General features: G+C 43.0%; 1 protein-coding gene across 7 annotated transcripts in view; it reads left to right on the forward strand.

The window, feature by feature from the left end:
* Positions 1–22266, forward strand: part of KCTD1 (potassium channel tetramerization domain containing 1) — a 101439-nt gene that overhangs the window by 50844 nt on the left and 28329 nt on the right. For 6 of the 7 annotated variants that reach the window (XM_061448617.1, XM_061448614.1, XM_061448612.1 and 3 more), the window contains exon 2: positions 18205–18383. In XM_061448617.1, the coding sequence (XP_061304601.1) occupies positions 18220–18383 (164 nt within the window). In that variant the 5' untranslated portion in view covers positions 18205–18219. Of the gene's footprint in view, positions 1–17513; positions 17750–18204; positions 18384–22266 lie in introns of those variants that run through there. The other variant, XM_061448613.1, reaches the window with a different exon arrangement.

The raw sequence follows: 22266 nt of genomic DNA on the forward strand, positions 1-22266 counted from the left end.
TACAGCAAATCTCAGTCGAGGGATTATTATGGGGGTTTTTTGGGTGCTGTCATCGTCACCAGCAATTTGGAGTTTGCTGTGTTTAGTCCATGAACTGGAACGCAGGAGGCATGGGCATAAGGTCTGTTTTGCTGGCTCTGCTATGGGGGTGGTAGCCTTAGGGAGAGGAGTGGTTAAAAAAAAGAGTAGTCCTAAATTGCACAGCTGTTTGCTGCATGATGGTGAGTCTGAGCCCTCAGCTATCCTCATTTAAAGGGAATGGTCAGGCAGGCATCATAATGTATTTAAAGCTTAGGCTGTTGTTCTTGTGAAGAGTGTAATTTACAATAATTGCTGCTTTTAATAATAAACAGATTTATTTGAGACGTCTCAATGCCCGCTAAGCACTTAAAATGGCAACTTAATTTCAAGATGCTGTTAACCAGTGTAGGTATATTGACCTCGAGCTGTTCATGGGGGGATATTGTGGGGTCAGTTGCCATAGTGAAGGTATAATGTGCTTAGGATCCCTTCTACAGAAGGGAAAATGAATTTTGAACTAGAAATAAACTTTCACTTGCCCAAGATTCATTCAATAAGAGGTGAAAGGAACATTCAGAATGTAAGTGAATGGCAAATATCTTTTGGTTTTGTGGGTTTGTAAGTAAGTTCCCATAAATCAGTCAGCAAGTTCCCAGTTGTGACAGCCACGTCTCATGCTCTGACATTGCAGCCACCACAAAACTCGAGTGAAGGGTGAAATCAACCCATAATAAGGGTGGCAAGCCAAATGAGTGCTGTTAAAAAACCAGAGTGCTGCCTTGCAGATTTCTGTCTCAATTTTTTGTGAGCTGTCAGTACACCGATAGACTTTTGATCACCCTCTCTTTCCCCTGTGAATCCCCACATTGCCCGATGGTCTACATGGTAAAGCAACAAGCAAAAATGTATTATGGGACTTTGTGGGGAAGGATGGGCTGAAGCCCATTAAAAGCTCGTTCATAAGGATTTGACATGGCTCAGTACTTTGTGATCCTTGTTTTTAAGGAAACACTTATGTTAATGAGCAATTACTGTAAAATATGGGGAAGAAACAGGTTAAAAGTCAAAGTAGTGATAATGGGGGATTCTCTGTTTAGCTCTCTTTGCTCAGGGCACTGAGGTCCACACTGCTCCTGGTGAAGCCAGCACGAGGGGCGCTGGGCCCATCAGATTTTCCAGCCAGGGTGAGCTCTGATCACACAGCCCAGTGCCACCCAAGCGTCCCAGATTAAAAAATGAGGGTAGGAAGTGCTGCTGCTCAGCAGCCTTGGGTCACTTGTCAGGGCTGTGCTTCTTGACAGCTGCTTGCTGTGTATGGGACTTGTGAACAGCTGTCAGACCTGCCAAAGTGGTGGGAGCAGTGGTTGAAGGTGCCCATAGGAATGGCTGTGAGCACCCAACACCTTGTGTGCCCCCGCTGCACAGAGCGGCCGCGCTAGGAGTGAGGTGTGAGCTTGCTTCAGCCTTGGAGCGGCCGGTTCCAGGGCTCTGCCAGCCTCTAGCCAAACGCTGGCCTGACCTGACCCTGCTTGGCTTCAGATCCGGTGGGATCACAGTGCAGCGGGAATAAGAGGCGCTTTGTTCTCCATCGTAGATAGACTGCAATTAAACTCGGTAGTCATGAGGCTAGATTTACTGCTGTGCTCTCGCTGTTTTGTATTGCACAACAGCACAGGCACTCAGAAAGCAAACGAATTTGATCTGTGTTTCTTCAGGATTGTGAAATCCTCCTTCTGTCTAAATTTGCTGGCTGAATTTTAAACATGATTTATAAAAGAAGCCTTTCCTCTTGTAGTAAACATGATTTCCCTTTTTGTAGGGCTGTAAGACAGATGTTCTTAGTCTTCAAGGTAACTTTTTCAGCATGCTATTCTTAACGTGGGTTTGGCTCATCTTCACTGCTGCACACTTACTAACTGAAGCTATTTAATTGGGATGCAAAAGAAAAATAGTTTCTTTCAGCATTTGTACCTAATGCTGGTTTACAAGAAATGCAGAGCAAGGAAGGCATTTGTTTTGCACTGTTCAGAGGCTTTCTGAAATTCTCTGAAGTATGCTGTGGTTCTTATTTTTGGTCCATTTCCTCTGTCTTCCATTGCAAGTAGACTTTCTCTTGCTAATCTGCTGCCTGAAATACTCTTTGTTTAGGACAGCAAGTCTCTTTCTGTTGTAATCAGGGCTAGGAATTCAGCTGCAGGGTCACTCTTGGTGCTGTAGAGTTCACTGACCATGTTTTGCTTGTGGCAGTCCTAGCTTTGGCCCCTTTACACAGATCAATGCCAGGCTAACCCCATTTATTGCTACTACTGAGTTAAAACTCTGCTTCTCTTATTTAATTTAGCTCAAAAGAGACATAATCCAAACAAGCGTCAGCATGGCAAAAGAGCCAGAAGAATGGGAGGAAGAAAGAAATCCCCACACTCAGGGTTCTTTTAGAATCAAATATACCAAATGGTGCCAGGCTTCAGATGTGAGGAATTAGCTTGTACTGTATCGTTAGACCCTTTATAAAAATCAATCATCGTTATTGATTCTAATTTGCATGTGAGTATTACAGTTTATCTGGTTGTCTTCAGTTCCCTTTTTGTGTTTAAAGCCATTTGTAGTGTAACTGCTACTGCTTAAGCTTAGCCGTGCATTCAGATTTCTTCTGGGTTTCTTCAGTTCCAGATAAATCACAGTACCACAGTATGTTAGAGATTGGAAGGGACCTCAAAAGATCATCTAGTCCAATCCCCCTGCTGGAGCAGGAACACCTAGATAATGTTACACAGGAATGTGTCCAAATCTCCTGGTTTGCTTCACTGTGCCCCCAATAGGCGAGCCTCCATCTTTATTACTAGATGCCTTCCACTACTTACCACAGTGTAGGCCTCCTAGAAACTTCTAGACTTGCTCCTGGTGAAGCAAAGTTGCTGTTGGCAGGAGTGTGTTACTCTCTGTGAGGCTGCTTTGTGCTGGGCACTTTGTAAGGCTTGTAGCTGTGAGATGGGTGAAGAGGTTTTGTTAAAGCAAGTGTGTGTCAGGTGAGACCCCTGGGGCTATCAAACCCTGTGGGTGCAATGTAATTTTTTTTCTCTACCTGTGGCACACCTCAATATGACAAAGTGTTGGGATCCTCAGGACCTTACTTGAAGTTTAGATGACGAGACCTGTATGGCGCGGTTGGCAACCAGCCACCTTTTCTGGCCAGGGCTGGAGTTACAAATTCCACCCGCCACACCTCATTCCACACTGCTCATTAAATATGTGGAATAAGGCACAAACATACCTTCACCCCTTGTTGTCTTCTGGGTTGAAGCTCTGTTCGTTGTGCAAGGCAGCATGGGTGGAAATCATGAGGCTTAGTGTTTCTGCTAAAAATCAAAACCATCTTGCCTCACATCTTTCCTCTTCAACACCTTTCCCCCAAGAAAAATCTCTCCCCAAACTATTCCTCTTCAGTTCTTCAACTCCAGGGTGGTGTTCAGCGGAAATCAAGCTCAGTCAAGCGTGTCTGTAATAGGATGGAACACAGCTGCCCTGAGACAAATCTATAATTTAGGAATTGATGTTGAAGTTAATTTATGCTACCCCTTGCTAGATGATCACCACAAGACCCCTGGAACCCTTCCTGTTTGTTTCAAATGATCTTTTGTTTCTTACATTACAGTTAATCTATTCCTGAAGGCAAGCTTTTCAAGTATTTATTCCAGAGGGGAGACCAAAGCCTGTCAATGTAAATGTTTTTGTTTGTTTGGTGTTGTTTTTTTTTTTCTTTGTTTTATTTTTTAATTTCACCACCCTTCTTCCCATTTTTACCAATTAAATGCCATCTCCTTCTGCCTGCCTGGTCCTTTTTCTCACAGATCTTTGTTGTTCCAATGGGGGATGCTTCAGTTTCCCACTCACAACATGGGCTTTGCATCTCTGTTGCCTCCTTTCCTTGCCTCTTGCAGGAATGGCATTGCTTCAGCCTCTTTGCTTTTTTCTCTTTCCATGCTGGGGAGGGAGCTGGTGGCTTCCTGCACCACTCTTCTGGGCAGAAGACAGGATAAAGTAAGGCACAAACTGTAAGGTCCTCCTGATGTCTCCCTCAAATTTAACCTGGTTCCTGATAAAACCCATTACAAATGTTATCTCCCAGGCTTTATCTGAAATTGGTCTTTTAAAGACTCCAGATGTGTTGCTGTATGATTAGCCCTTTATCTGCTGCTTTACCTGTCAACTGCTCTTCTTGTGGTGGTTTCTTCTACTTTTCAGATCTCTATTGGAATGTGGTGGGGGTTTTGTTCAAGATATTTAAAAGTACTCATACTTCTGATACTCAGACTGCTCTTTTTCTTTTTTTTTCTTTTTTTTTTTTTATACTTCAAGATCTTGTTGTTCTTTTTATATTGCTATAAAGGATATTTCCCCTTATCAGCATATTTTTACTGGCTATTACCACTCAAGATATTCAGTGGGTTTGTTTTCTCTAGCTTCGGTTAGACAAAGTCTTCCCTCTGGCTTCTCCATCAACCCAACAAAAGATTTCTTGAAGTGTTATTTTTAATAAGAATAATTTTGAGCTGTCCCTTGGAATCATCTGATGATGTGATTCTTCTCTGTTGTTGGTTTGTCGTAACACAACTGTATGTACTGTTAGTTTATGTTAATGTGTCTATTTTGTGCTTTTCAGTTTTATTGAAATGTGTTGTACATTGGAGGCAATAAATGCCAATAGATAAAGTAGATAGACTTTCTTGTTGATTGACAGGTGTAGTCTTTTCTGCTTCTGTAAACGTGTTCAGGTCTTCTTATGGTCTAAGCACTGGTGCTTTGTGTGTTAGTAATGACTAGAGAAGCACAAACATAGTCTTAGAATCAGGCCATCATGCTTCGTAGAAGGAATGTGTATTGTGTAAGATTTCATCCACTATTCTAAAGTTATAGAATCATAGAATCATAGAATCGTTAGGGTTGGAAAGGACCTTAAGATCATCTAGTTCCAACCCCCCTGCCGTGGGCAGGGACACCTTACGCTAAATCATATCACCCAAGGCCTCGTCCAACCTGGTCTTGAACACTGCCAGGGATGGAGCATTCACAACCTCCCTGGGCAACCTATTCCAGTGCCTCACCACCCTAACAGGAAAGGATTTCCTTCTTATATACAATCTAAACTTCTCCTGGTTAAGTTTGAACTTGTTACCCCTTGTCCTGTCACTACAGCCCCTAATGAAGAGTCCATCCCCAGCATCCCTATAGGCCCCCTTCAGATACTGGAAGGCTGCTATGAGGTCTCCACGCAGCCTTCTCTTCTCCAGGCTGAACAGCCCCAACTTTCTCAGCCTGTCTTCATACGGGAGGTGCTCCAGTCCCCTGATCATCCTCGTGGCCCTCCTCTGGACTTGTTCCAACAGTTCCATGTCCTTTTTATGTTGAGGACACCAGAATTGCACACAATACTCCAGGTGAGGTCTCACAAGAGCAGAGTAGAGGGGCAGGATCACCTCCTTCGACCTGCTGGTCACGCTCCTTTTGATGCAGCCCAGGGTACGGTTGGCTTTCTGGGCTGCAAGTGCACACTGCCGGCCCATGTTCATCAACCAACACTCCCAAATCCTTCTCCGCAGGGCTGCTCTGAATCTCTTCTCTGCCCAACCTGTAGCTGTGCCTGGGATTGCTCTGACCCAGGTGTAGGACCTTGCACTTGGCATGGTTAAACTTCATGAGGTTGGCATCAGCCCACCTCACAAGTGTGTCGAGGTCCCTCTGGATGGCATTCCTTCCCTCCAGCGTATCAACCAAACCACACAGCTTGGTGTCATGGGCAAACTTGCTGAGTGAGCACTCAATCCCACTGTCCACATCAGTGACGAAAATGTTAAACAAGATTGGTCCCAACACTGATCCCTGAGGGACACCACTTGTAACTGGTCTCCAGCCGGACATTGAGCCATTGACCACAACTCTTTGTGTGTGGCCATCCAGCCAGTTCTTTATCCACCGAGTGGTCCATCTATCAAATTTAGAGACAAGGATGTCGTGTGGGACAGTGTCAAACGCTTTGCACAAGTCCAGGTAGATGACATCAACTGCTCTACCCCTGTCCATCAGTTCTGTAGCCCCACCATAGAAGGCCACCAAATTGGTCAGGCAGGATTTCCCCTTACTGAAGCCATGCTGGCTGTCACCAAGCACCTTGTTGATTTTCATGTGCCTTAGCATGCCTTCCAGGAGAATCTGCTCCAAGATTTTGCCAGCACAGAGGTGAGACTCACTGGTTTGTAATTCCCTGGGTCATCCATTTTCCCCTTCTTGAAAATGGGGGTTATATTTCCCTTTTTCCAGTCTTTGGGAACTTCACCTGATTGCCATGATTTTTCAAATATGATGGCCAGTGGCTTCGCAACTTCATTTACCAGCTCCTTCAGGACCTGCGGATGGATCTCATCAGGACCCAAATGTGTGTGGTCTGTTGTGGTGTTGGGTCAAATCAAAACCTTTTAATATAAAATTAAAAGTTTACTGACCTAGTTAGCAGAGGTCATTCTATGTACAGGTAGACTGTGGTTTGTATCTTCATGATGTTGGTGGGAGCAGTGATGGCTTCTGTAGCATATAGCACATGGTTATATAGATTCATGGTTAATCCACCCTTGTGGGGAAAAAAAATGCTAAAATTAGCTGCCAAATGGATGTTTTTATCATATGAGCTACAGTGACTACTTGGAGAAATCCCTACAGGTCTGAAAACAATCATCAAAATTGTATTTCTTAGCCTTGCATCCTGAAGTATCTTTTACACATAATGGAATCAAATGAACCAAATCTAAAATATGCTTTGTTCATATGCCATATGGTCATCATCTTGCCAAGCACTCTTCTTGCCTTCCAGAGCAGACTGCTGTCTTTTCCTTTCCTCAAATCCTGCCCTTCACACTAACCAAAACAAATTGCTGCTTGACCCCCACAGTCATATGCCTACTGTTCTTTTTTTTCCTTTTGTCCATAAATGCTTTTCCAGAAAACACCAGAAAAGAGGTAAAGCTAAAAACCTTCATGTGCTGCATTAACGGTGTGTTTTGAATTTAACCCCATCTGTATTTAGCGTAATTCAGCATTTCAGTCCCTTTCTACCAGCCACCCAAAAGCATATTTACTCCTTTGAGAGATTTAAAATCCAAAGATGGACAGATTTTAATATGGGGCGGAGGTAGGGAAGTATCTGGGTCACTGCTGGCTTCCAGTTCATGTCCTGTGTCCTGTATTGATACCCCACTTTCAGAGCTCTGGGGAGGTCCCTGTTGATGTGTGTATTTTTAGTAGGAAGCTCTTTCCTGCCTTTGCACCCAGAGCATCTGTGTGGTGTCATGTCACCTATCCTGAGGTCTTAAGTAACCCACGTGCATTTTGAAATAGCTAATGATAATACGATTTTTCTCGTGATAGTGTTTGGGCTTTTTCATTCACCTGGTTGTTATGAAATCTGTAGGCTGATAATTTTAATGGGAGTTACAAAGAGGAGAGGAAAAAGTCCCAGCCAGCCCTGGAAATGCATAGGATCGTGGTAGAGCTGAGTAAACGCTCCCTACTGCAGTCTGTTTTAACAAGGACATCCAAAAAGCCTGTCATTTCAGTAAGTTCAGCTCTTACCCTTTCTTCACGCTGTCCTCCCTCTTGGCAGTCTTCGTCTCTCTGGTGGGGTTTCAAGTAGATGATTATTTTTGAGAGATAGGGTTGTTGCTTTGCGAAGTTCAGCTTGGAGACCTGCTGGGAGGGGAGGTGGATGGGAGAGAGGAGAAGAACTCAGCAGTGATACAGGGCTCCTAAAAGTCCACCCTTTCTGCCCATTCTGCCGATACTGAGTGAGAAATGTATGATTTAAGATTACAGTTTCACACCGTATCTCTTCCAGACTGAACCATAACTGTCGAAATTGCAATTCTGTTTATGTCTGCATTATAAATCGGATCATTACAAATGTATGGCTTTAAAGCCCTTTTGTGCTTTTTCTATGCAGCTAGGTTTATAGATGAAGCTGTCTATCTGTTTTATTATCTAGCCATATAATTACTAAGTGGACACAATGTCTTCAAAATTACTCTTCCATCTGAGAATATTTTATTATTGGTTGCTGCAAGAAACATCTGGAGAGTGCTTAGAGCTCATGTGTGTTACAGCATTTCAAAGACATGGTTTTATTAGATCCTTGTAATTTGTCCCTTCCCTTTTATTTCTTCACATGGCAGGAAGAGCTAATAGAGGCTTTCTTGTGTTTTTCTTAAGCCTCATAAAGTGATTCCAGATACGAAATTCTTCGGGTAGTCTGAAGGTGTGTGTTTTGTTGTTTGCATGTTCAGTCTGAAGTAGGTAGTGTTCTGTTGATGTGTCCAAAAACACATCTTCCCTAGATGGGTCAGTATTATCTCTTTCTGCTCCTAGGCAAGTTAATAAACCAAATTTTAAAAGTGCAAAGAAAAGCAGGCGGCTGGCTGATTCAAAGGGAGAGGCTATGTTTTTCATCACCACCCTTTCAAAGCCTCTCTGAATCAAAAGAACCATTGGATTGCGAAGGCAAGACCTATGCCACACCAGAAGCTCCCAGTTCAGCAATTTTCCCAGGGTAAAATTATAACTCATGTTTCCTCAGCACAGGCTGTAACTGGCAGCGTTCCTTCTACTTCTAAGGGTGAAATTGCTGCCGGGGGAACAGGCATCTAATGTGCCTCTGGAAGTTTTACAATGGGTGTTAGCCTCCCTTTGTGGAAAGGTAGACGTTCTTCTGGAACATACCCAAGGGCAGGTGCTATTCAAACTGGAGTGTAAATTAACTTCAAATAACTCAGTACGGGCTTATTTTTGTTCAGTTTGGGAGTTAAATCTAAAGGAGAAAACCCCATTTCACAAACTCTGACACTTCATGACAATCGTCCAGTTAGCCCACTGAAGTTTGCATTTTTATAGGTCTTTAAAATCTTCAGATATGACTGCAATTCAAGATGCTAATCTTTATTCATGTACTACTGATAGGATCTTCACTTGCAAACAAAACAGACAGATTTTAGCAGTGCTTGTTTTTTGGTGTTGCTTCTCATCAGAAGATTATCAGACAAATTGCAAACTCAGTCCGAGAAGAATGTAACCTGTTGGTTTCTTTCTCACTCCAATTTTGACACCATCTTTAAGGGTTTGTTTAACTTTGCATTCAAATGTGCCAGCATAGTTCTGGCAAACAGAAGTCCTTTCCTTGTAAACCCAGGAGGGAGTGTTTTCTTTTTCTTGTCCTTTTCTTATGTAAAAACTCTTACAAAATATGCATGGAGTGCCTGCTAGAAGTGGATAAAAGGCAACAACACTTGAGTGAGAAGTCTGACTGAAAATTACATTATTAATAATCTCCACCTAAGGAGGAATCCACCTGGGAACAGCTGGAAGATGGATTCCAGTGTTCAGAGCTCCCCTCTCCCTTCCCATGTCCGTTCCTGGTCTGAACCTCACGTACATGAGTGTGGAAGAAGTGGCTGTTGGACAGCTGTCTTCGCTGGTGCAGGAGATGTGGTGGGAGATCCTCCATCCCTCCCTTTGGCTGCTCTCTGCTGGGCTGCTCCCAGGGACTGGGGATTGCTGCTGGAGTTGCTGCCTCTTTCATGGAGGAGATATAGACTCTGGATGGACCCCCAGAGTACGTATATGTCATCTGCAAAGCTGCTGTCAGGCCACACATCATGGAACAGGGATGAAGTGGTCCAAGGTATTTGGATTGATGCTGCTTGCTGGAATAAGTGAAGCTTTGAGTGGAGAAGAACTGGTCTGTCATCTTTGTCTCTTTGCCAAAAAGTGAAACTCCCTTTGCATGCTTGCTTTCCTGTGAAGTACAGGTAAATTCACATTGTCTCTGCTACCAGAGGTTTGATAGAGGTAGGAGAAGAAAAGCGACCTATTTTCTAGGTTTAAAGGAAAGTAAATGAAACTGTCCTCAGGGCAGAAGAAGCAAAGACTTTTGTATCAGCTGTAGTGTTGTGGGGAGGGCTGCCAGGCTGCTAAAGGCTCTTCAGAGCTGGCAGCCTCTTTCCCAGGGACTGCTCATCTCTTTAATAGTGTTTCCTTTTTGTTTTTTTCAAGTGTCCATAATGACTGCAGCCTTTTTGCACTGAGACTGAGGGATCTCTTGGCACTTACTGTCTTGTAACAGTTTCTGCAGTATCTGGCAGGATCCCCCTTTTGGCTGTGAGAATAAAGAAGGCTGAGTGAAGGTCACGGAGGTGCTTTGCTGTACGCTTTGTGTAATAATTTGAGCTGGACATGTCCAGTTAGAGAAAGCTCAGGCTGGGGTGTTACGATTCCTTTTTGTCACTCCTAAATCAATTTTACTGCTAGCTTGAGCAGAAGCCGGTGCAGAACAGACAAGCTCTTGGTGGCACAAGTGGCTTGAAATGCCAAGTATCCGGTCCGCTCCTGTCATAGAAGCAGCACAGCAGGTCTGTTGACCTTTGATCCGATGTTCTCCTGTGTCTAAACGTTGCATCCTCCAGCATGGTTAGGGGATGTTTGTGCCTGCTGCACCCTGGGGTAACCACCCTGTGATTATATGGTGTCAGGTGGGCAGCGGTGTGCTGTGCAGTAATTGAGAGCAGCTTTCAAATCCAGTTTTGCTTGTAAATTAAATGGCCACTTTTACTGAGTGAGAATGGAATCAGCACGTCTGAAGACTGTGGAAGTCATCTATTTCCATTATGAAAGCCAATGTGGCTAGTGGAAGTGGGTGTGTTTGGGGGTAATGAATCTGGGCTGGATCCCCAAGTTACATGTGGATTTTTTAATAGAGCAATGGGTTGGATATATGCCAGAGATCCTGCTTGCATGGGTTTAAGCCAAGTCCTGTGTCAGCCACATTTACCATTTGCTTGACCAAAGCATAGAGGGTGTGCACAGCAAGAAATGGGTAGGCAGTGCAGAAGAACAGAGCTTTACTTGCAGGGCCTGAATGTAATAAATGAAAACGTTTGGGCTGGCCTCAGCAGTGCTTACCCAAACAAGCAAGGGGCTGAGTTAAACTTCTGTAACAGTACAAACATATAGAGTATCTTGAGGGAGGTATTAAACTTTTGTCTGCAGTTTCAAGGCTTAGGGGAGTTTTCTAAGAAGTTTACAAGCACTCGAAAAGATATGTCCTGGCTCTATAAACTTTACCTTTTCCAGGTTTTGGACTCACCTTTACTGCTGTACTGTATAAGCATAGGTCCTCATTTGACTCCTGCCTTATCCCTAAATCTTTTTTCTCCAGTTAATTAAGAGAATTTTTTTTTGTTAAGGTCTCAGTGGCCAGTTTCTGGTGAAGGTGTGGTTAGTTAGAGCAGTTCTGCTGAAGTTAGCTGTGTGCTACAGACTCAGCTGCTGGGCGCTGGGATTCTCAAAGTGTCTTCAAGCTCTTATCCAAGAGCAGTTTTAACTGTCCTGCATCTCCAGGTAGGCAGGTCTCTGCATCTATCACAAATACTTTACTTCCTTCAGCCCCTTGCCTTGCATTTGTTTCTCTGCACCTGTGGCATTTGTTCTAGGTCCTGATCAGCTCTGATGAAATCCCAGCAAGGCTCATTTTAGCAAGGAAATGCAAGCACAACCTCTCCAGTACTTGCAGCTCTGAGTGGATGTACGTGCTCAGCAGCACCAGCATCTCAAGGAAGAGAAGGCTGTGAACAGCCAGCATGTGGGATGTGGAGCGAACAACCCCCATCTTGAGGGGCCAGATCAGCACATCATCCCAGGGCTAGTGCCTCTGGGACAGGAGGATGTAGCATCTAAAACTGTCCCATCAGGTAAGTGCTCCTCCGGTCATCACTGCTATAGCCTCTCTGGTGTGAAAAAGAGGTCCATTATCACCTTCGTAGACTTCACCTGTATATAGGTTATTGCAGGATACAGAAGACATCCTGACATGGTTCCTGGCACCTCTAGGAAAGGGTGTCAGCAGGATTTTGTTTCATGATGGCCTATACCTTATACCTTGGCTATGATGGAGCTCTGTGGGTATTCCTGTCCCCTCTGTCAGGCAGCCTTGTGGCATCCACCTTTCTAAAGTGGGTTGCTGCATGTGCTCCTGCAAATAATACTGAGTGCTGTAAATGTGAGAGGAGGAGGAAGCAGCTGCTTGGTACATTAGCTGCTTGGTAGTAGTAGGTCTGCCTCAGCATCTCAAGAAAGCATTCCTGCTTCTCAAGCTCTGCGCTGCATTTTACTGTCTTGCATAGGATAATATGACCTTCTGCCACATGTTGACAGACATTCAGCATTTAAAATGAGGCTTTTCCTCCAGAGGTTTAAAACAGTAATTCTAGTACTACCACTGAGTCTCAGGGGACCTGGTATTTCATCTTACTGTGGTACTGAATTGCAGCTGATAGTGTTTTTCATGTGGCACTCAAACACTTGTTTTGGAGTTTTGCTTTATAGACATAATTCGTAATGTTCAGAGTCAGCTAGACCGAAGCTTGCAGCTGTGAGGGAAAGAGCAGTTGGATTATATTGATGAAAGGCAAAACATGAAAGTGCAGTCAGCCTACTTTCGCGGGGGGGGGGGGGAAGCTGTTCCTTTGTTTTGCAGACCCACTGGCATCAGTGCAGCTCAGCCATGCCCTCAGAGAGCTATTGACCATCGGTGTAAGGGTGAAGAAGCAGAAATGGTATGGATGTGCTCATGTATGAACTTTTGCCAAAGATCTAGGCAACTTCTTTGTGCTTCTAGAGTCTTCAGACTGAAGGTGAAGAGAAGGCACTGTGGTGGCACGCACACCTTAAGAGAACAAAATGCAGCTTGCACGCTCCGTCTTGTGCACGTAGTCATCTTTGATCGCCTTGCAGGGCTCCTCTGTCTGAGAGGCCAGCACAGCCTGGTGTCATCTGTGGTTTCGGTGTACCATGGCCACAGCCAGAGAATTTGGTGTGAAGGCATGGCCAGCCCATAGAGATACCCAGGATGGAATTTTCCCCTTTTGAGCAGGACCAGCACCTGGGCTTCCTAGACACATACCATTGTATCTCTGCCTGCTTGCTGCACCTTCCAGAAGTGCTGTTTGTACTGTGCTGATATTGTTTATGTTGAATAAATGCTTTCTCCAGCCTCTTTGTTGTGGTGACTGTTTTTGCTGAATCGAAATAGAAAAAGTGGGGGTGCTTGTTTAAGCATTGTGGCAAGACATGATCAGGATTATTTTTTTAATCTTTAATGAAATGTTTGTTTTGAAAAAGTGCATCCTCAGACTGGGGACATTTGCGCAGGAGCTGAATCTGAGAGTAGTCTTAATGTTCCTGGTTTGGATGAAGGACTTGAACAGGACTTTCCCACATCCCACAAGCACCCGTAAGCATCAGACTGCTGTTTATTTCTGAGTCAGGTGCATAGCTGTCCCTGAATGACACTTGAGTGATTTCTGCTTTGTACTGAAGGAAAAGTGAACTGTCTCTGTCTTCTGAAGTTTGTTCACTGTTTGGATTCATTCTCCGTGCAGTGGGATGTATAGGGAGGAGACGTTTCTGCTGGAGATGGCTGATGTGGTTGTGCTAACTGCTGTTGCCAGCTCTTCCTGAGCATCACCAAGCTTTTGTGAGGAGAAACATCTCTCTCGTGGCTTTCTGTTGCGAAATAAAGATAATGAATACAGACAGATTTGATGCTTTAGAATAAACTACTGTATGATTATAGTGTCTAATGTCTAGACTAGATAAGACAAGCTTGTCCTCACCTCCCCAAAAAATCCAAGAGAGTTTCAAATATGTAACTCTGATTTTCTCAGCTGTAATAATTGCTTGGGCTATGACAAGGAATTTGATACAAAGGTTAGAGGTACAGTACATTGAGTAGCATATATATGCACTCCTGCTTGAGCTGAGCTGTCTCACAGGGAAGATGCTGGCTATAATAACCTCAGCCAGCAATGTCATGACCTGCAACCTAAAATGATTCCCGCAGTCCAGTGAGTCAAGAAGATGCTTGTACTTGAATGTCGGTCCTTCTGTGAGTGAGCTCGGGTTGTCTTGTAGTGGCATGGGTTTTGTCAAGGTTTCTAGCTTAAGAAGGGAACTGGAATGACTTTACTCAAGACCACAGAGTATAAAATAACACTCTGCTAATCATAGAGTATATGAGTGAATATATTGAGGGGAGGAGGAAGCCTCCTGTCTCTTTGATTTTTTTGTACACTTGGCAACACATTGTAATAACTCACGTTCTTCAGATATCTCTTCTTTTTTCCACTTGCTACCAGAAGATTGGCATGGTTCTGATGTTGTTCTTTGGTAGACCAGTTGCAGGGGTGTGTGTCTCAGCCCTACAGCTACTGTGTTTTTTTCAAAGGCTTATTCTTTAACAATATTCTTGAATGGATTTGGGAAGAAGGTGTTGTAGAAGAAAAAGGCAGGGAAGAGATCTGAAAGCTCTCCTCTATGATCCTCAATCCCCTTTGGTAGAAGAAATTCTAAATCATAAGGATTTTTGTAAATCCCAGGGAGGAGGAGTTCAGGCAGGGCTGCTTTTGCTTTTTTGTTGAGCCTTGCCTTAGGAGGGCTTGCCTTGAGCAGAAAATGAGAAGCAGGTTTAGATATACTCAAAAGACCTGGACCTACAAACTGCTTCTTGTTGAAAGACTCCTTCAAATATCAGCAGGAAAGTGGAGGAGCCCCAAACTGCTGTAATAGAGCAGTGGTTTGTGAGCCAAAACTGGGAAGTTTTATATGACCTAAATGCATTTAACCTGAGGGATTTTAGCACTTTTGAGTGTGTAGTTTCAGTAATAAATTCATTCTGATTGGAAATCAGAACTCATTTTTTCAAGAAGTTGTTAGAAAAGGAAAATTTTTGAGTACTAATAATGATAAATGTTTTACAGAGTATTTAAAGTATTTTGGCCCACAGGAACTATTGTAAAACCTGGGATTTCCTGTTCTTCTTTTCTTTTTCTTTCTTTTTTTTTTTTTGTAGGGTAAATGTCACAGTGTTTGAGAAGTAAAGGCACCAAGTGAAAAAGAGACTGTTAGAGATCAGGAAGGTCACTGCCCATCCACACTGTGCTGGCGCTAGCTGCGCTTTGTGTCCCACTCATGAATAAAGTTATTGCAGTTCCCGAGGCACATGCCAACCTCTGTGATCTCCCATGTGGGAACAGCCACGGCTGAGCTAGAAACCCTTCCTGGGTGCAAATCTCACCTGCCTGACACCAAGCACACCACGAAAGGCTTCTGAAGAGCTTTTTGATCCTTGTCATCAGCTGTTCTAGATAGCTTGCTGGGTCCTGTTTGGTTTAGTTTCTATTATTCCCTTCTCTTCTCCGGTAGTTGTTTCTAGGGAATTACATTTCTAATCACTTCAGGTAGTAGAAGCTTAATTTACCTTGTTCTAACCACTTTTTACCCAACTTTGGTCACATCATGTTTGCAATAATCCAACATAAGCTATGTATTTCTTCAGAGAGGCTATTTGTCCCTGCATCATGTTTTCCACAGCTGAAACAATACAGTGATTTTACTTAATGCAGTGGCTTAATTCTGTTCTGTTAAATGTCAGTGGTCTTAATGCCATACATGTTGGATGGCAATTTGTGCTATTTGTTGTTAGATGTTTTTTAAGCACCTGGTTCTCTAAATCCCATTTCTGCTTTAATTTCTCTGAGGCAGCTGCAGTAGAAATACAATTGTCTGATTTCAAAGGGGTCTCCAAAACAGCAGTGAACTGGTTTTATTCAGTGCTTTGTGAGCTAAGGCTGGAGCAAGGTTAGCATTATTGTATTTAATATCTAAACACTGAGCAGATGGGTGTTGTTTCTTGAGGTGCAATAAATGCAGGAAACACAAAGGGGGGAATGTTGGAAAGAAGGAGGGTGAAATAAAATAGCAAGAGATTTTCTTATAATGCATTGGGAGTTTTCATAGGTGAACTCTGTAAATGGCAGCTTGGTTACATCTTGATTTTGGAAACGGGTTTCCCTTTTTCTTTTTTCCCTTTCCCTTGTAAAATGCCCACAGTCCTTTGACCTATCTCCCATCCTGGCAGTGATGTTTATACTACACATTCTTCTACCGTTTTCATGCAGCCGGCACTATCACAGCTATGCTGAATGAGGTCCCAGCCTAACTACAATATTAACCCTGCAAATCTGTTCATTTTCTCCCCAGCAGCCCCAGGCAGGGTATACAGAAGAATGTGTCCAATTGAAAAACTATTACAGACTTGGTGGTGCTGCAGTGTGCTGAATTGCAACAGGGCTGTGTTTTTCTGCCAGAAAGAATTCTACTAAGGGAGGTGGTGGTGTCTATCTTGTACAAGTTACAGAATTTGGGTTTTCATTTTAAGTCTCAGCCTTTGTTGATGATTTAAAATAAAATCAAACTGTTAAGTCTGCTTTTAAACACTGAAATGTGTTCCATTACTCACACTTGCTGTTTTCTTCCTGCAATGCGTGCTTTTTTGTTTTACTCCCCCCTCCCCGCCCCAGTTTGGATCACTCCTTTCCTTGTTACTTTCACCTTTCCAGTTGTTTTTGAGTTTTTTCTTCATTATTTTACTAAATATCATACTGCAGATCAGTAGCATCTTGGGTGGTGGTTATACCACATAGCATTTATAGCAGACATTAGTTTTGCATAGCGTGTGTATCTTATTTTGTCTGGACTTGTCTTCATTGTGCTGCAGGCACCTCCTCAAGCAATTGTAGTGATTAAGCGTGGTATTTCTGCAGATTTATATTAACTTCTGCTTATAAAGAAACAGAAGAAACACAGCCCCCCCCCTCCGACATCGAAACTGGATGTTTTTCTTCATCCCCTTCATTTTTATCAGTATTTGACCTAAGCTTGCTTTTGTGTATGAAAGAAAATTAGTTAAGTACCTTGTGGTTTATAGATGCCTTTTGTTACATATTACTTGGATTTATTGTGCAACATTGGCCTGTAAATCATTTCAGTTAGACGTTTACCTGGCTTGCGTTGCCCTTACGGTTTGAGCCTCTTAACAGGCATGAAAAATGGGGAAATCATGTTTTCAGTGGCGACAGGCTTTGCTAGTCTGAATACCCCGTAACTCTCATGGCCATGCTCCACTTCTGCAAGGCTTGCTGCCCAGCTCTGCAGAGATGTTTACAAGGAATCCATTACATTTTGCAGCTGAAAGACGTGTTGAAAGAACAAAGAGAGGTTTGTGATGAAGTGTATCTGGCTTCTTGCTGCTTTGCTTACCTTTTAAATGTAAAACTTAGTAATTTGCAAGGGCTTTCGGTTCTCAGGGCATCCCTATAAGATTCCACCCCATACAGAGCTTTCCTTCAGTCAAAAGCGGGGTTGTCTCAAAACCGCTCTTGAATGCATTTCTATTTTAATCCCCAACTTTGAATGCAGCCTGCCTTACTGGCTCCGGCAAATCGCCCTGCCCTGCCCCGCCCGCCGTGCGCGCAGGCTGTGTCTGCTGTTTGCTGGCGTTACATCTCTTCCTCTGTGACTAAAAGTTGGTTTCATCAGCAAAGCATTGGCTCCCGCTCCGCTCCTGGAGCTTGCCTGCCTCGGGAAGTCGCTCCGACCTGCAGCCTATGTGGGCACGTGGGGGCATCTGTCGCCATACGTGTAACTTTTAAATGGAAGATGTCTTTCTCAAAGGCTGCCGATGTCCAGTGGTCTGCAGTCCATGAGCAGTTGACTAGTCCAGGTGTTTCTGCTTCTGTTTCCGTGCTATGTGAATTGGGAGTTCGAGAGAAGAGTGTGCAGGATGGAGGAGTTGAGGGTTTGTATTTATGTTCTGTCTGTATGGCAGTGATGGAGGGCTTGGGAAGGAACAGAAAGTCTACCCCGGGTCGTCTTAACTAAACAAAATAGTAATTTTCACAGTCTTTCTTCTTCAGCTCTTTCTGTCATAGTCTTTATCAGCTCTTAAGTGCAAAAATAACCTTTCTTCTTTTGGTACGGATTGTCTGTCATGAGCAGTATTCAGGAAGAGCTTGTTTCATTGAACATGATTTCTACTTTGTGGGTTTTATCACTGCATTTTGCCCCACTTATTTAAAATGTAGCCAGTAAGAGCTGGATTGATTTTTTTAAAAACTGCCGAATATTTGTCTGTGCTTTAATAAGATAAAAGTCATGAGCAGCTGAGACTATGAGGCAGTGCTATTGACTCGAGACTGTGGATTTCTGTGAGGTTTTTAAGGAGATCATTAACCCAGGTCTATCTCTTCACAGGACAGTCGGCCCAATATGTCAAGACCTCTGATCACTAGATCCCCTGCATCTCCATTGAACAATCAAGGCATCCCTACTCCAGCACAGCTCACAAAATCCAACGCACCAGTTCACATTGATGTGGGTGGGCACATGTATACCAGCAGCTTGGCCACGCTTACAAAATATCCCGATTCCAGGTAACTTTAAAAAGCTTGTTCTGCATGTCTTTGGCAACTCCTTTTCTTCCATTTCATGCTTAGATGTCCTGGGGCTGTCTCAGAACGATAAATTTAGTTTCTTTTGTTTCAAAATTAAATTAGATTTCTTTGTTCATAAGAGGTTAGAGACTGACTTTTCTTTCCCTGTTCCACTGTGTTTCAGACAAATGGCACTTCTGCAAATCCCTGTGTGTGTACACTAAAATGAAGTTGATAGTAAAGAGCACTTGCGTTCTACCACCTAGAATTCTGGTTTTGTGCCAAGGCACCCGTTCTGTGGTTTATTGCATTCAAAACCTGTAGTGATACTGCATTTAAGTCCAAAGGTGGGGGTGTTGGGGTATTTATTTTGTTTCTTTTGGAACTGTAACCGCTCTCCTGCATGTGTAATTCAGATGTGCCACTTGAGGTAAAGGCAAGGTTGAATGTAGCAAATACAGAACAGCATTAACTGAATACTTTTTATAGAATCTTAGGACTTTTCAAATAATTAGACTCTTAACTCTCACCTACCTCCTGAATTAAACTTTTGTGACTCTGGTAGCTTACTGGTATTTAGCACTTAGAAAACTTCTGCATGCATGAACAGTGTATGTCAAATAGATGAAGTAAGAGTGCAGCTTTAAGAAAACAACAGAGCAGTGAACACAGGGTGTGTGGATATTACATTGTGGTGACAGCAGAAAAACACTATAGTGATACTGTAATTCTGAGAGTTGGTTACTGGTCAGCAGGTTGATTGCATTCACAGTAGTAGTCTATATCAATCCTACAATAGAGGGAAGGCAGTGTTACCTTCCTGGTCTTTCTAGCATTTTTCTTGATCCAGCAACTCTTGACTTGCCTCTTCAAAGGAGGTGAGGCATGCTTCACAGGATTTCATTCTAAGCATGGGTTTCACTGGTACTACTGCCTCTGAAGCATTGCCTGTATAGTTTTAGGTGGGACTGGAATAGTGTTTCTGACACTGGGAGTTGACAGAGCAAGTGGAAGAGAACAGTAAATAAAGAGAAACAGCTGGACACATGGCCTTTCTTAAGACAAGCTCCTTAAAGAAGGCCAGGCAGAGGGAAGTAATAGAAGCCACACCAAAGCATAGGCCCACGAGGATAGAGTGAAACAATGTCTGGAAGAACTTGAGCTGTTCTTCGAAAACCAAATCTGTAATTTTGGGAAACATTTTTTAGGAGCTGCTTGTGTTCAGCTGCGAGGAGTTGTGATTATTTATCATTTTTTTAGTAGCTGGAGTAGAGATGGTGTCTGAAACTGTTGCGTGTGCAGTATGAGAGGCTGTGTCTATTAATACATGCACCTTCTGCTTCCAGGTCAAATTTGCAGGACTGCATGTTACTTTAAGTGAAGAAACACTAAATGTCTTTCATAACTGTGTATGGTGGCAGTGGAATTTAGGCTTAATGTATTCTGTGTTCAATTCAGCCATTGTAACACTTAAAAGTGGGAGGTATGCCTGTAGTATCAAAGCTGGTTTAATAAATTAAGCATTTTAAACCTCTTCAAACATAATTTGAAGAAAACCCAAGCTCTGAGTTATAGTCATTTTGTTTCAAGTCGTTCTGACAGGCGTTTGTGTTTCAGTTCTGACAGTAAGTGTCTTTTGAACCCCTTGATGAATGAATATTTCAAGCATAGCTGTTAGAACCTGGAATTCCCAGCCACTTCCAGAACTTGATTTTTTATTTTTTATTTTTAACATTAGAAGCTTCAAAAGAGCAGCTATTGAACTCATTTGGATGTCAAGATGATGGCATGAAGCAATAAGGTGGCAGTCATGATACAGTCATTTGGGCTTTGTCTGTGAGGTTTTACCTGAGCATGTGTTTTTTAAATGCTTGTGTATGTGTACATACATATATATCTACAGCCACTGCTGGGTACAAATTATCCAGGAATACTTAGACTTCAATACAGATTGTTTCTTGGAGCCTAACCCAGTCAGTCTATATCTACAGTCTGATTTTGTTAGTTAATCCAACGATTTGGTCAACATTGCTTGTATGTTTTCCTTTTCTGCCAATATCGTGTGTGTGTGAATGAGATGAAAACTAAGGCAGTGTCTCATAGATATCTTTGGCCAGTTGAAGCCTCCTGAGGCTTACTGTCACATGAAGTATTGTCTATGAAAAATAAGGTCTTCATTATCTTGCCTGAAAGAGCACTGCTCCAGGGATGAGTCAAGGCATAGGTTGCAGGCTCCAGCATCTAACAGGTTGAGACATGAAAGTCATTAGGCTTCTGACTCGTATTACATGCAGTCTAAGGGCCAGAAGCCTAAAATGTACCTTTCATCTGTGGGCCAGGTACCAGAGTCATCTTTCTTTGCGAGATTGAAAGGATGATATCCAAACCAGCAGCTTTGGAGTCACTGTGACTTGCTGGTGTGAAGGAGACCTGTCCCAATAGAGCAGTCTCTTTGTACTCAAGTGTACTCTTTCTTCTCCTTTTGGGTTCAACAGCATCTCATCTTGTGCCTCTTTATTTTCTCCTTCCTGGACAGCAGAGTAGGAACTGGAAAGAGTACTTTAAAACAGGCTTTCTTAAATGATATCAGGTGAAGACTTGTAGCTGACAGGGCTCATTTTCCATAATTCTTTTGTTAGATCCCCCAACCTGTTTTGTTCCTTGATAAGTAAAATGTCTACTGACAGGTATCCATTCCTTCCTCCAATGAAACCTGGGTGTTACCATAAAAGCGTCCTACTACTGATGCTGGGTCCCTGCACTTTGCTACAGAGATACCCTTGAGGGCTTCTTTCCAATGCTCTTGTGACTGAAGAACCTGAGGAATCAGAGCCTATCTGTGTTTTGGCCAAAGACTGGTACAGTGAAGCAATCTAACAGACAAGCAGCTTATCCAGTAGATGGTTTGAATCGAGTAATCCTAGAATTTTGAATTCTGAAGCTGAAATCATGCTAAAAAAAAAAAAAAATCCTTTTAAAAGCCAGTAGCATAGAATTCAAAGGAGCCCAGTTATCCTCCAGTCCAAGGAGAACATACTGTTTCCACCAGAAGATCCCATATCTCATCAATAGGCTTCAGGTATTCCTGAGGCACCAGTGAGACCATGCTTCAGATATGATCTCATGCAGCTGAATAACACAATTTGCCAGATTTAGGCTTCAAGAAGAGGGACTTTGAATCAGCATATCTACCAAGAAGACCTAATGTATGGTCAGTCTGCTAAAAAAAATAGTAATTTCCTTTAAATGCCTGAGGAGGGGGCAGGTGTCCTTTTGTGCAGCGCTTTCCACCAAGACTGTAGACCTCCATGCATTCACCCATGTACAGATTGTTCCTCCTGTTTTTGAGATGTTGACTGACAGTTATTCATATGTCCATGTGAACAGACCACATAAATTATTTCTGTTCTGTGAGGAGTCTTATGGTTTTGGAAATTGCTCTGTTTTGAACAGATCATGCCTTCCTCAACAACCTTTGGTTTAAGTTGGCAGGATGATATTTGGCAACATAAAGTTATTAAGACCTGGGTTCACTATTTTCTTTATTATTTTTTGAGGGGGGGAGTGGGGTTGAAAACGAAGATTTTAAAAAATAGGTCTGCTTTTCACTGCCCAGGAAAAAAAAAATCAATTTTTTTATTCCAGGGAGGATGGATGTGGGCCTACTAAAGGAGCCTTTCTCCCCTGAGAGCTGAGGCACATATATGCTGTCCCATTGTTCCCTAGAGTTTGAGGAAAATGGGTTGAAGTTTTAGGATTTATGACTATGAGTAGAGGAAGCACAGACCTTTTAGTTCTGATATTTGAACCTGAGCAGCCTATCAGTGCATTATCATCTTGCAATAGCATTGAACCCTTTGCTTGGAGTTTGCATTCCTACATC

Source organism: Pezoporus flaviventris, unplaced genomic scaffold (genome assembly GCF_033815535.1).
Source record: "Pezoporus flaviventris isolate CSIRO_AGI_PZ_B2104156 unplaced genomic scaffold, CSIRO_AGI_Pfla_v1 ptg000007l, whole genome shotgun sequence".
Lineage (NCBI taxonomy): Eukaryota > Metazoa > Chordata > Aves > Psittaciformes > Psittacidae > Pezoporus > Pezoporus flaviventris.